Here is a 15,000-nt window from a genome sequence, read left to right as displayed (position 1 = left end):
TAAAGACATGTATTCCAAACATTATCTTGTAAATTGAATTTGTGCCTATGTATGCCCTGTTTGTGAACACAACTCTTCACTCAGCTGAAGAAGGAGCAGCGCTCCGAAAGCTAGTGCTGCCAAATAAACTTGTTGGACTTTAACCTGGTGTTGTGAGACTTCTTACTGTGCTGACCCCACTTCAATGCTGAAATCTCTACATCGTGTTAAATTGCCCCTGGGTGTCTATAGGTGTGCAGGTCAGGTGGATTGGCCATGGTAAATTGCCCCTTAGCATCGAATGATATGTAGGTTAGGGGGATTGGCCATGCTAAATTACCCCTAGTGTCCAAAGATGTGCTGGTTAGGGTGGATTGGCCATGCTAAATTGTCCCTTAGTGTCCAAAGATGTGCAGGTTAGGTGGATTGGCCATGCTAAATTGCCCCTTAGTGTCTAAAGATCTGCAGGTTAGGTGGATTGGCCATGCTAAATTGTCCCTTAGTGTCCAGAGATGTGTGGGTTAGAGGGATTGGCCATGCTAAATTGTCCCTTAGTGTCCAAAGATGTGTAGGTTAGAGGGATTGGCCATGCTAAATTGTCCCTTAGTGTTCAGGGATGTGCAGGGTGGAGGGATTGGCCATGCTAAATTACCCCTTGGTGTTCAGGGATGTGCAGGGTAGAGGGATTGGCCGTGCTAAATTGCCCCTTGGTGTTCAGGGATGTGCAGGGTAGAGGGATTGGCCGTGCTAAATTGCCTGTTAGTGTTCAGGGATGTGCAGGGTGGAGGGATTGGCCATGCTAAATTACCCCTTGCCAGGAGCCTGGCCAAGTTCTAAAGTTAGGAGGAGCGAGCACATAAAAACGGCGCCACGACGCATACCAAATAATTTAAAATTCATTATACATTTTTATTTTGTACTTAAAATCAAAACATAATAAAAACACGTGTGTTATTGAACTACTTTACATTTTAAACGTAAAATGAAAACAAAACAAAGCAATATGAAAAAGGTCTGAAGAAACTACAATAGCCTCTTTCGTCTGGGTTTCATTCTGGCAAAGTTATCTATTACTTTATTATAATCTCCCTCAGTAGGCAACTGTCTTTCAACAGAGACCAAAGCTAACCCAGGCAATCTATCCTCACCCATTGTAGAACGAAGGTAGGACTTTATGTGTTTAGGCCAGCTAAAGGATTGTCCGCAACTGCGCTAGTTATCGGTAAGGTCAGAAAAATGTGGTACAACGTGGACAGGTTCGGGTAATCACCGGATCTATTTACTCACCCAATCTCGGCCGGTGATGTCCGTCAGCGAGGGATGCTTGGTCTCGACTGCCCATTTCTCACATTGGCTGCATATTTCATGTCCTTCGCGGACTCTGCAATGATCCCAGAGATTGGGTGCCCTCTCGGGAGATCGCGTGCCTTCCTCGCTGCCTGAAGTCCCCCCGCATCCGTATCGCAGTACACGGATCAAGGACTTCAGATCTCGGGATGAGGTCTGAGAGGAATGCCCTGTGGATAAGGGGCCACTTTTGAAGAGTGTGCTCAGAGTGTGTCACTCCCCCTGCTCCCTCACTAGCTACGCCACTGCCCCTTGCTGTTATAGGTAGAGTGAGAAATCTCACACACACACACACACACACACACGTTCTTACTGCTCCAGTTTCCGGGCGCATTGACCCAAACAAGCGCTGGAGTGTGGCGACGAGGGGAATTTCACAGTAACTCCATTGCGGTGTTAACGTAAGCCTACTCGTGACTAATGAGTAAATAACCCTAACCGACTGTGGGAGGGAACTGGAGCACCCGGAGGAAACCCACGCAGACATGGGGAGAAGGTGCGGAGTCCGCACAGACGGTGGCCCGAGGCTGGAATTGAACCCGGGTCCCTGGCACTGTGAGGCAGCCAGCGCTAACCACTGTGCCACCCTGCTGCCCGTTCTCCCCGTGTCTGCGTGGGTTTCCTCTGGGTGCTGCGGAATCCTCCCACAATCTGAAGGGCGCGTTGGTTGGGGTGCATTGGTCGGTGCTAGATTCTCCCTCAGTGTAACCCGAACAGGTGCAGGAGCGTGGCTACCGGGGGATTTTCATTGCAGTGTCCCTGTAAATGTGCCGGTGACGCCAACAAACAAACTTTTAGACAACGGCAGCTAGCTTCTGCCAACTCCTGCCCAGGGCTCTCTGAACCAAATCTGACCATACGCCCACCACCCCCTCCCCACCCCAGCTCTCTGGCTCTGAACTTCATGTTACGTCAACGGGACTATCTCCTCCGGCTGAGTTGCAACATGAGTGTTTAATAGCCAAGTCTCTCAGTGCAGCAGGCACACTGGGCAGGACAGGACAGAACAGCAAAGGTAAGCGTTAGCAATATAACCGCTGGGCGCTGCGCTGCTAAGTCCCATCTCTGGTCTGCTGCCTGCTCGAAGCTGCTTACAAACCCACAGAGATATCCGTACAACCAGGGAGAGAAGGCAATTTCTAAAACGCCCGACTCTTTGGCAATAACCTGTGACAGCAGCAGCACCAATATCGTTTCACACTGTCAAGTTTGACAGGGCGACGGGACAAAGGTGCTTGCTCATCCCGGGAAGGGATAACCTTTTCCGAGGGGAGTCAGGGTGGCTTTCTCCGCTGGGCGGGGGTTAATTCCCCCAATCTGCATTCACAGCTTCGAGATTTGAACACTGTGTGTGTTTGAATAGCTCCAAACTTAGTAAAAGATTTTAAAAAGTTACTATTATACACATTCAACTCGAGGTCCAGATTTCTCTTTACACAGGTAGATGTACATATATCTGTGTGTATCTGTGTGTGTCTGAATAGCTTCAAAATTTAGACAGTAAAAAACCTTTTAAAAAGTTACTGTTGTACAAATTTGATATCAGATTACAAATTCAGCTTTCTTTTGGTATATGTGTGTGTGTTTACATACGTGTGTGTGTGTGTCTACATGTGCGTGTGTGTCTATATTTATATGTGTGTCTGTCTATGTGTGCATGTGCCTATGTGTGTGTGTGTGTCTGTGTTTGTATATCTCTGTCTCTGTGTATGTGTCTGGGTGCGTATTTATATAAGATAGATAGATAATCAGCTATCTGTTAGTCCCTGGGTTCGCTCTCTCTCTCCCCCCCCCCCGCTTGTGTCTCTGTATTTCTTCCTCCATCTTTCTCTCCCTTTCTCTTACTCTCTCTCTGTGTCACGCTTTCTCTCTCTCTCTCTGTCCTTCTCTCTCTCCGTCTTGTTCTCTCTCGCTCCCTTTCTCTCTCTCTGCTTTCACTGTTTGTATAGAGCTTTAAGTGAAGAACAAGTCCAAATTCAGTTTGTCTCTCTTTCTCTCCCTCTATCTCTCTATCTCATTCGCTCTCTCTTTCTGTCTTGATCTGCCCTTCTCCCTCTGTATACATCCCTTTCTCTCTCCCCTCTTTCTCAGACTGTCTTTCTCCTTCTCTCTCACACACTGCCTCTATCTCTCTCTCTGTCATCCTCACTGTCTCTGTCTGTATCTGACATTCTCTCCTTCCCTAACTCTGTCTCTCTCTCTCTTTCTCTCTCTGTCTCTATCTCTCTCTCTCTCTGTCTGTCTCTATCTGTCTCTGCCTTTCGCTCTCTCTGTGTCACTCTGTCTCTCTCTCCCTCTCCATCTTTCTCTGTTGATCTCTCTGTCTCTGTTTCTTTCTGTCTATCTTTCACCCTTGCTCTGTCTCTGTCTTTCTATCTCTCTCATCTCTCTCTCTCAATTTCTCTGTATCTCTATTTCTCTCTCTCTCTGTTTCTCCCTCTCTTTCTCCCTCTCTGTCTCTCTCTCTCTCTTTCTCTGTCTCCCTGTCACCCTTTGTCTCTCCATCTCTTTCTGTCTGTTTTTCTCTCTATCTGTCTCTCTTTGTCTGTCTTTCTCCCTCACACTCTCTCTCTCTCTGTCACTCACTGTCTCTCTGTCACTCTCTGTCTCTCCATCTCTCTGCCTGTCCATCTATCTCTGTGTCTATGTCTCTCTTTGTCTGTCTTTCTCCATCACTCTGTCTCTCTCTCTGTCTCTCTCTTTCTCTCTCTGTCTTCTTCTCTGTCTCTCCCTCTCTGTAGCTCTCTCTCTCTCTGTGACTCTCTCTGTCTCTCTGTCTGTGTGTGCATCTCTCTCTCTGTCTCTCTGTCTCTTCTATGTCTCTCTCTTTCTCTCTCTCTGTCTCCCTCTCTCTCACTGTCTTGCTTTTTCTCTCTCTTTCTCTGTCTCTCTCTCTCTTTATCTCTCTCTGTCTCTCTTTCACTGTCTCTGTCTCTCTTGTTCTCTCTCTCTCTGTCTCTCTCTCTCTCACTCTCCCTCCCTGTCTCTCTCTCTCTCTCTCTGTCTCTCTCTCTCCCTGTCTCACTCTCTCTCTGTCTCTCACTCTCACTCTCTCTCCCTGTCTCTCTCTCTCTGTCTCTCTCTCTCTCTCCCTGTCTCTCTCTCTCTCTCTCCCCCTGTCTCTCTCCCTGTCTCTCTCTCTCTCTCTCTCCCTCTCTCTCTCTCCCTGTCTCTCTCCCTGTCTCTCTCTCTCTCTCTCCCTGTCTCTCTCTCTCCTTCTCTCTCTCTCTCTCTCCCTGTCTCTCTCTCTCCTTCTCTCTCTCTCTCTCTCCCTGTCTCTCTCTCTCTCTGTCTCTCTCTCTCCCTGTCTCTCTCTCTCTCTCTCTCCCTGTCTCTCTCTCTCTCCCTGTCTCTCTCTCTCTCTCCCTGTCTCTCTCTCTCTCTCCCTGTCTCTCTCTCTCCCTGTCTCTCTCTCTCTCTCTCTCCCTGTCTCTCTCTCTCCCTGTCTCTCTCTCTCTCTCCCTGTCTCTCTCTCTCTCTCTCTCCCTGTCTCTCACACACACACACACACACACATATGCATTCATTCACCAATAACAATGTGGTAAGTATTTTCGGAGGGAATGGTGGGGGGGACTATGTGAGCTGCCAGCTCTGACCAGTGCAGACCCACAGCCCAGGGGGAAAGTTCCAAGAAGCAAAGAGAACTTTCACTGAAATCCTTTGGCTCGAAACTTCAGTCACTGCCTTTGACCGCGGAACGGGAGTTAACCCTCTCACCTTCCTGCTGTCCGGAGGACCACAGGAGAGGCTGGACCAATGCAGGCCAATCTTCCCATCGTCTGCATTCTATCCACCTTTCAGCTAAACGAATCCTAGCAATCAATGAGATTGCCTTAGGCCAAGGTGGCAGCTCAGAGTTGGCCAACTTTTGGACACAGCTATGGCTCCAGGAGCTGCCATTTTAAAGTTTAAAAGTTTATTTATTAGACATTTAGAACCTAAATATTAGGAGTCCGGATCTCTGCATCTGCAGTTGTGTCCGATCTTTACGCCACGCCTGGGGTTTAAAGAACTGAAAGTGTGATGACAGCCAGTGTAGACGTCCCAGTTGCTGCTAAAAATTGTTCTCCAGGGAGCCCACTGGGGAAGAAAATGCTCCTTTCCATCTACATCTCACATTGAGTCGGGTCACCCTCACTGCTTTGGGAATCTGAAGTGTGTTACTGACAGTTGCTGCAAATTTAAAGTACCCAGCATAAGATCAGAGATGTTATGATTGGAGCTGTCACAAATGCTGGGGAGGTCACAGCTCGAATATTGCGCACAGTTCCGGCCATCGCACTGTTGGAAGAATGTTTGATTCGATTTGGTTTATTACTGTCACATGTATTAACATGCAGTGAAAAGTGTTGTTTCTCGCGCGCTATACGGACAAAGCATACCGTTCATAGAGAAGGAAAGGAGAGGGTGCAGAATGTAGTGGTACAGTCACAGCGAGGGTGCAGAGAAAGATTAACTTAATATTTGATTTGATTTATTATTGTCACTGGGATGCAGTGAAAAGTATTGTTTCTCGCGCGCTATACGGACAAAGCATACCGTTCATAGAGAAGGAAAGGAGCGAGTGCAGGGTGTAGTGTTACAGTCACAGCGAGGGTGTAGAGAAAGATCAGCTCAATGCGAGGTGGGCCCATTCAAAAGTCTGACAGCAGCAGGGAAGAAACTGTTCGTGAGTCGGTCGGTACGGGACCTCAGACTTTTGTATCTTTTTCCCGACGGAAGAAGGTGGAAGAGAGAATATCCGGGATGCGTGGGGGGTCCTTAATTATGCCGAGGCAGCGGGAAGTGTGGGCAGAGTCAATGGACGGGTTTGCGTGATGGGTTGGGCTACATTCATGACCTTTTGGAGTTTCTTGCGCGGAGCAGGAGCTGTGATCCAACTGGAAAGGATTCTCCCTGTGTGCATCTGTAAAAACTGGTGAGAGTGATTGCCCTGGAGGGGGTGCAGAGGAGATGTTGCCTGGGCTGGAGTGTTTCAGCTCCGAGGAGAGGCTGGTTAGACTGCGGTTGTTTGCCTCAGAGCAGAGAAGGCCGAGGCCCCCCTCTTGACCTTATGACGGAGGGGAGATTATTGAAGATGATTGGGCCTCAGGCACCGGAATCACAGTTTCATAGAATCCCTACAGTGGAGAAGGAGGCCATTTGGCCCATCGAGCCTGCACTGACAACACCCAAGGTCTATCCCCATTACCCCCAAAATTGATCAACAGCTGCCTTGAGGTCAAGGGAAGTCACCCTAACCTTACCTCTGGCATTCATTGTGTTATGAAGGTTGGGAATGTTACCCTTTTTCAGATGCCCCTGTGATCCTAGTGAGTGCAGTTCTGCTGTCCTTATTTTAGGGATTATATGCTTGCCATAGAGGGGGTGCAGTGAAGGTTCACCAGACTGACTGCTGGAATGGCAGGATTGTCATACAAGGAAAGATTGGGACAACTGGGCCTGTATTCACTGGAATTTAGAAGAATGCAAGAGGGTCTACATTGAAACAGATACCATTCTGACAGGGCTGGAGAGACTGGATGCAGGAATGTGGCTTCCTCTGTTTGGAGGGTCGAGAACAAGAGGTCACAGTCTCAGGGCACAGGGGAGGCCTTTTAGGAGATTTTTCTTCATTCAGAGGGTGGTGAACCTGTGGAATTCTCCACCACAGAAAGCTGCGGAGGCCATTGAATATATATTAAAGTCTTTGGGGTTACCATTGACTAGAAACTCAACTGGACTCACCACGTAATCAGTGGCTCCCAGAGCAGGTCAGAGACTGGGAATCCTGCGGAGAGTAACTCACCTCCTGACTCCCCCCAAAGCCTGTCCACCATCTACAAGGACACAAGTCAGGAGTGTGATGGAATACTCTCCACTTGCCTGGATGAGTGCGGCTCCCAACAACACTCGAGAAGCTCAACACCATCCAGGACAAAGCAGCCCCCGCTCGATCGACACACTAACCCCCACCCTCAACATTCACTCCCTCCACCACCGACACACAGAGGCAGCCGTGTGTACCATCTACAAGATGCACTGCAGCGACTCACCAAGGCTCCTTCCACAGCACCTTCCAAACCCACCACCTCTACCACCTAGAAGGACAAGGGCAGCAGACACATGGGGAACACCACCACCTGCAAGTTCCCCCTCCGAGCCCCACACACACCATCCTGACTTGGAAATATATTCCTTCGCAGTCACTGGATCAAAATCCTGGAATTCCCACCCTAACGTCATTGTGGGTCAGCCCACAGCACATGGACTGCAGTGATTTGAGAAGGCAGTTCATCACCACCTTCTCAAGGGGCAATTTAGGGTGGGCAATAAATATTGGCCCAGCCAGCGACACCCATGTCCCACAAATGAATAAAAATTTCCTTAAGATGAAAATAGATAGATCTCTAGCCTCTAAAGGTGTCTGGGGATATGGGGAGAATGGGGGAGTGTGGTGCAGTGATAGAGGATCAGCCATATTGAATGGTGTAGCAGACTGGAAGGGCTGAATGGCCTACTCTTCCTCCTATTTTCTATGGTGATAACAGCTCATCTCGTGCTCACACAGGGTCTAAGACAAACCAAAACATAGAAAGGAGAGACATCTGTTGGCCACCGCTGCTTATCTCTCCCATACATTGGCCCCCTGGGGAGCTCAACCCCACCATTCTCACAGTATCCCCACTGAGTATAGAGAGGCCATTTGGCTCATCCAGCCAGCACTGACACCAATCCCACCCAGGATCTATCCTTGTAGCCCTACATATTTACGTTGCTAATCCCCCTGATCCTAAGGGGCAATTTAGCATGGCCAATCCACCTAACCTACACACCTTGGACACTAAGGGACAATTTAGCATGGCCAATCCACCTAACCTGCACATCTTTGGACACTAAGGGACAATTTACCATGGCCAATCCACCTAACCTGCACATCTTTGGACACTAAGGGACAATTTAGCATGGCCAATCCACCTAACCTGCACATCTTTAGACACTAAGGGACAATTTAGCATGGCCAATCCACCCTAACCTACACATCTTTGGATTGTGGGAGGAAACCGGAGCACCCAGAGAAAATCCAGACACAGACACAAAGAGAACGTGCAAACTCCACATAGACAGTGACCCAAGCCGGGAATCCAACCTGGGTCCCTGGCGGTGTGAGGCAGCAGTGCTAACCATCGTGACACCATACCCATTCCCCAAACGGTTGATGTATGGTGCTATGTAGCAGTTTTGAGTGCGCCTTGGTCCCATTTGGAAAAAGCATGGATCGTGGACTAGTAACGTCTGATAAATGGAAACAAGAGACAAAGGTCTCATCATATTAACTTAAAAAATACGCCCGCAAACGCTTCTGAATGAGCCTCAGGCTGAATTACCCATCCATCTGGTTTGGCGCGCTCCTTTTGTTGGAAGGAAAAGAACATTTATTTCAAAGGCCTTTCTTCTGAGCCAAATACACACTGCCTAGCCAAACCTGAACGGTCCTGGGGAATAAACATTGGCATGTATGTGATTTTATGTGGAGATGGACTGGGGTAAACACAGTAAGAAGTCTCACAACACTGGGTTAAAGTCCAACAGGTTTATTTGGTAGAAAACACCACTAGCTTTTGGGGTTTGCCCCTTGGTCAGTTGGGTGGAGAGTTCTGAGCACAAACAGAGCATTTAAGACACACACGCTCAGTTTACAGAATACTGACTAGAATGCGAGTCTTTACAGCTAATCAAGTCTTAAAGATACAGACAATGTGAGTGGAGAGAGGGTTAAGCACAGGTTAAAGAGATGTGAATTGTCTCCAGACAGGACAGTTAGTGAGATTTTGCAAGTCGTGGGGGTTACAGATAGGGTGACATGAACCCAAGATCCCTGTTGAGACCGTCCTCATGTGTGCGGAACTTGGCTATCAGTCTCTGTTCAGCGACTCTGCGCTGTCGTGTGTCGTGAAGGCCGCCTTGGAGAATGCTTGCCCGAAGGTCAGAGGCCGAATGCCTCCCCCCCGCTACTCAATCTCCAAGTAGCTCGTTGACCTTCTGACGGGGGCCTGTTTGCGCTCTCCCAGCCCTGGCCAATTTTGTGAGCCTTATCTGTGATCTGTGGGTCAACGCCCTGGGGTTTACCTTCACCTCGTCTCCTCACGTCTCTGAAATTTTCCAATCTCCTCGCTGCCTACGCCCTCCCATGCCTTGGTCCCACTGTGCCAAGTTGAGTCGGGGCACAGGGCGAGGTCTTATCCAGCCAGCCATTGAATGAAAGTGGAAATTTACAACCCAAGAGCCAATTAGGTGAAGTCAGCCTTTACTCAACAGCAGGAGAGAAGCCGGATTTGCCGAGGGCTCGCTCTCCAGGAGTGCCCTAAATTGCAAATGATACAGACGGCACGGTAGCACAGTGGGTTAGCACTGCTGCTTCACAGCTCCAGGGTCCTGGGTTCGATTCCCGACTCGGGTCACTGTCTGTGTGGAGTTTGCACATTCTCCCCGTGTCTGCGTGGGTTTCCTTCAGGTGCTCCGGTTTCCTCCCACACCCGAAGGATGTGTATAGTGGGTCGGATCTCAAACAGAGAGCAGGAATGAGATAGAGAATCTGGCGAATTGATGTGGCAACAATAATCTTTCCCTCAATGTCAACAAAACCAAGGAGATTGTCATCGAGTTCAGGAAGCGTAAAGGAGAACATGCTCCTGTCTACATCAACGGGGATGACATAGAAAGGATCGAGAGCTTCAAGTTTTTAGGTGTCCAGATCACCAATAACCTATCCTGGCTCCCCCCCTCCCTCAGGCTGACACTATAGTTAAGAAAGCCCCACCAATGCCTCTACTTTCTTCAGAAACTAAGGAAATTTGGATGTCCGCTACATCTTTTACTGACTTCAACAGATACCATGATGTGGAGATGCTGGCATTGGACTGGGGCGGGCACAGTAACAACTCTCACAGAACCATATTGAAGTCCAACAGGTTTACTTGGAATCACGAGCTTTCAGAGCACTGTTCCTTCCTCAGGGGAGTGGGTTCCATTCACTCTGTCTACACTTCCCACTGCCTTGGCAAAGCAGCCAGCATAATTAAGGACCCCACACGCCCCGGACATTCTCTCTTCCACCTTCTCCCATTGGGAAAAAGATACAAATGTCTAAGGTCATGTACCAACTGACTCAAGAACAGCTTCTTCCCTGCTGCTATTAATGATTTGGATGAGAGTACAGGGGGCATGGTTAGTAAGTTTGCAGATGACACCAAGATTGATGGCACAGTGAACAGTGAAGAAAGTTATCTCCAATTGCAATGGGATCTTGATCAACTGGGCCAGTGGGCTGACGAACGGCAGATGGAGTTTAATTTAGATAAATGTGAGGTGATGTATTTTGGTAGATTGAACCAGGGCAGGACTTACTCAGTTAATGGTAGGGCGTTGGGGAGAGTTACAGAACAAAGAGATCTCGGGGTACATGTTCATAGCTCCTTGAAGTGGAGTCACAGGTGGACAGAGTGGTGAAGAAGACATTCGGCATGCTTGGTTTCATCGGTCAGAACATTGAATACAGGAGTTGGGACGTCTTGTTGAAGTTGTACAAGACATTGGTAAGGCCACACTTGGAATACTGTGTACAGTTCTGGTCACCCTATTATAGAAAGGATATTATTAAACTAGAAAGAGCGCAGAAAAGATTTACTAGGATGCTACCGGGACTTGGTGGATTGAGTTATAAGGAGAGACTGGATAGACTGGGACTTTTTTCTCTGGAGCGTAGGAGGCTGAGGGGTGATCTTATAGAGGTCTATAAAATAATGAGGGGCACAGATCAGCTAGATAGTCAATATCTTTTCCCAAAGGTAGGGGAGTCTAAAACTAGAGGGCAGAGGTTTAAAGTAAGAGGTGAGAGATACAGAAGTGTCCAGAGGGGCAATTTTTTTCACACAGAGGGTGGTGAGTGTCTGGAACGAGCTGCCAGAGGCAGTAGTAGAGGCAGGTATAATTTTGAATTAAAAAGCATTTAGACAATTACATGGATATGATGGGTATAGAGGGATGTGGGCCAAATGTGGGCAATTGGCATTAGTTTAGAGACTTTTAAGGACAGCATGGATAAAATGGGCCCAAGGACCTGTTTCCATGGTGTAAACCTGTATGACTCTATACTGTCAGACTTTTGAATGGACCTACCTTGCATTGAGTTGATCTTTCTCTACACCCTCGCTATGACTGTAACGCTACATTCTGCACCCTCTCCTTCCCTTCTCTGTGAACGGTATGCTTTGTCTGTATAGTGTGCAAGAAACAATACTTTTCACTGTTTGCTAATACGAGTGACAATAATAAACCCAATCAAATCAAAAAGTTTAGGCATGTACTCTCTAGAGTTTAGAAGAATGAGGGTGGACCTGTTTGATGTGTATCAGATGCTAAAGGGGATTGAAAGGGTAGGTGTAAGAGGGTGTTTCCCCTTGTGGAACATTCCGGAACGAGACGCCATCGTTTTCGGCGAAGCGGGGCGCAGATTTATACTTGAAATGAGGAGGAAGGTCTTCGATCAAAGGCTGGCGAATCTGTGGAATTATCTATCCCGGAATGCAGTGGGTGCCGGGACACTGAACGGATTTATGGGTCCAGATAGATGAGTCCATAACGAGTCGCGGGATGTGGGGAGAACGGGCAGGAAAGTGGAGATGAGGCCCAGGCGAGGTGGGACATGATAGTATAGAATGGTGGATCTGGGGCTGAGTGGCCTCCTCCTTCCCCCGAGTTGTTGAGTTCCTATTTTCACAGTGGATTTCACCACACAATCAGTGCTGACGTGCGTCTTCTCTTATCCGGCAGATGAAGGGGGCAAAGCGAGTGGCAGTAATTGGAGCCGGAGCCAGTGGCCTGGTGAGCACCAAGTGCTGTTTAGACGAAGGTTTGGAACCCACCTGCTTTGAAAAGAGCAATGACATCGGAGGACTTTGGAACTTTCAGGTCAGCTATTTGTTCAAGGAACGGGACGTGACAAATTATTTGGCAATCGGTGCCAAGGCACTGCTGTTCAGTGCCCATTTCACCACCGAGGTGCGTCATTGCCCCCCTTCTTCCCCCCCCTCACCCAGTTAGGTAATGCCGGAGAGTTACGAGAATCCGTCAATCTCGGATTTACAGAGAAATGTTGACCTTCAAAACGTAATAGGGCAAAGGGAACTCAAACAAAATCCTGTCACCAATCCAACTTCATCACAAAGTGCCTGGCTCTCTGCCCAGGCAGAGTCTCGGAATGATGGCACTGTGTTAGCACGACTGTCTCATGACGCCAGGAACCTAGGCTCAATTCCAGCCTTGGCTGGCTGTGTGTGTGTGTGTGTGTGTGTGTGTGTGTGTGTGATGTTTGCACATTCTCCCCATGTCTGCATGGGTGCCAACTAATGGGCAATTTAGCATGGCCAATCCACCCAACCTGCACATCTTTGGACACTAAGGGACAATTTAGCATGGCCAATCCACCCAACCTGCACATCTTTGGACACTAAGGGGCAATTTAGCATGGCCAATCCACCTAACCTGCACATCTTTGGACACTAAGGGGCAATTTAGCATGGCCAATCCCCCTAACCTGCACATCTTTGGACACTAAGGGGCAATTTAGCATGGCCAATCCCCCTAACCTGCACATCTTTGGACACTAAGGGGCAATTTAGCATGGCCAATCCCCCTAACCTGCACATCTTTGGACACTAAGGGACAATTTAGCATGGCCAATCCTCCTAACCTACACATCTTTGTGCACTAAGGGGCAATTTAGCATGGCCGATCCCCCTAACCTGCACATCTTTGGACACTAAGGGGCAATTTAGCATGGCCAATCCCCCTAACCTGCACATCTTTGGACACTAAGGGGCAATTTAGCATGGCCAATCCCCCTAACCTGCACATCTTTGGACACTAAGGGACAATTTAGCATAGCCAATCCTCCTAACCTACACATCTTTGTGCACTAAGGGGCAATTTAGCATGGCCGATCCCCCTAACCTGCACATCTTTGGATACTAAGGGGCAATTTAGCATGGCCAATCCCCCTAACCTGCACATCTTTGGACACTAACGGGCAACTTAGCATGGCCAATCCACCCTAACCTACACATCTTTGGACACTAAGGGACAATTTAACATGGCCAATCCACCCTAACCTACACATCTTTGGACAGTAAGGGGCAATTTAAGATGGCCAACCCACCTAACCTACATATCTTGGAGCTGTGGGAGAAATTGGAGTACTCAGAGGAAACCCACGCAGACATGGAAAGAACTTGCGAACTCCACACAGACAGTGACCCAAGCTGGGAATTGAACCTGGGTCCCTGGCGTTGTGAGGCGGCAGTGCTAACCACTGTTCTGTCCATGTCCAGGCATGTCCCGAAGCTGGCACACCAGTTTGACCATGCTGTGAATTAGGGTCTTTGCCCAGGGCATACTGCTATAGGGGTCAGTGCCTCATGGTATTGCCAGTGGACAGGTAACCCGGGGGAATGTTTTGGGGACATGGGTTCGAATCACACCATGGCAAACAGCGAAATTCAAATTCAATTAAAACCTGGGTGTTAAAAAAGTCCAATGTGACCCTGAAACTGTTGTCCTAAAAAAAACTGGGTCCCTGATATCCCTTCAGGAAAGGAAATCTGCCGTCCTTACCTGGTCTGGCCTACTTGTGTCTTCAGAGTCACAGCAATGGGGCTGACTCTTACAGAATACCCTCTGAAGAGGCCGAGGGAGACACTCAACTCAAAGGCAGTTGCGGATGGGCAATAAATACTGGCCTGATCAATAAAGATGTGGGTATGCCGGCGTTGGACTGGCGTAAACACAGTAAAAAGTCTGACAACACCAGGTTTTAATCCAACCGATTTATTTGATGGTAAACGCACAAGCTTTCGGGGTTAGTCCCTTTGTCAGGTGAATGGATCACCTGACAAAGGGACTAACCCCGAAAGCTTGTGCGTTTACTATCAAATAAATCGGTTGGATTAAAACCTGGTGTTGTCAGACTTTTTACCGATCAATAAAACCAACGTCCCAGGAATGAATAAAAAAGTATGTGTGGGAGGGAGAGAGGGTGTGTGTGAGACAGAGGGAGCATGTATCAGAGAGAGAGAATGAGTGTGTGTGAGAGAGAGAGAGTGTGTGTGAGAGAGAGTGTGTGTGAGAGAGAGAGAGTGCGTGAGAGAGAGAGTGTGTGTGTGAGAGAGAGAGAGTGTGAGTGAGAGAGAGAGAGTGTGTGAGAGAGAGAGTGTGTGTGAGAGAGAGTGTGTGTGTGAGGGAGAGAGTGTGTGTGAGAGAGAGTGTGTGAGAGAGAGAGTGTGTGTGAGAGAGAGAGAGTGTGTGTGAGAGAGTGTGTGAGGGAGAGTGTGTGTGAGGGAGAGAGAGTGTGTGTGAGAGAGAGAGAGTGTGTGTGAGAGAGAGAGTGTGTGTGAGAGAGAGAGTGTGTGTGAGAGAGAGAGAGAGTGTGAGAGAGAGAGTGTGTGTGAGAGAGAGTGTGTGAGGGAGAGTGTGTGTGAGAGAGAGAGTGTGTGTGAGAGAGAGAGTGTGTGAGAGAGAGAGAGTGTGTGTGAGAGAGAGAGAGAGTGTGAGAGAGAGAGTGTGTGAGGGAGAGAGTGTGTGAGGAGAGTGTGTGTGAGAGAGAGAGTATGTGTGAGAGAGAGAGTGTGTCTGAGG

General features: G+C 48.5%; 2 protein-coding genes across 2 annotated transcripts in view; one reads left to right on the top strand and one right to left on the bottom strand.

The window, feature by feature from the left end:
• Positions 1-15,000, bottom strand: part of LOC145345296 (scavenger receptor cysteine-rich domain-containing protein DMBT1-like) — a 376,233-nt gene that overhangs the window by 261,329 nt on the left and 99,904 nt on the right. The gene's annotated exons all lie outside the window — the stretch shown is intronic.
• The window catches only part of LOC145344705 (flavin-containing monooxygenase 5-like), a 47,469-nt gene continuing 34,790 nt past the window's right edge, over positions 2,322-15,000 (top strand). Inside the window, exons 1-2 of the mRNA XM_080191811.1 lie at positions 2,322-2,341; positions 12,142-12,279. Of these exons, the coding sequence (XP_080047937.1) occupies positions 12,142-12,279 (138 nt within the window). The 5' untranslated portion in view covers positions 2,322-2,341. The remainder of the gene's footprint in view (positions 2,342-12,141; positions 12,280-15,000) is intronic.

Source organism: Carcharhinus amblyrhynchos, chromosome 7 (assembly GCF_965287045.1).
Source record: "Carcharhinus amblyrhynchos chromosome 7, sCarAmb.v2.hapA, whole genome shotgun sequence".
Classification (NCBI taxonomy): Eukaryota; Metazoa; Chordata; class Chondrichthyes; order Carcharhiniformes; family Carcharhinidae; genus Carcharhinus; species Carcharhinus amblyrhynchos.
This window is presented reverse-complemented; position numbering and strand designations above follow the sequence as displayed.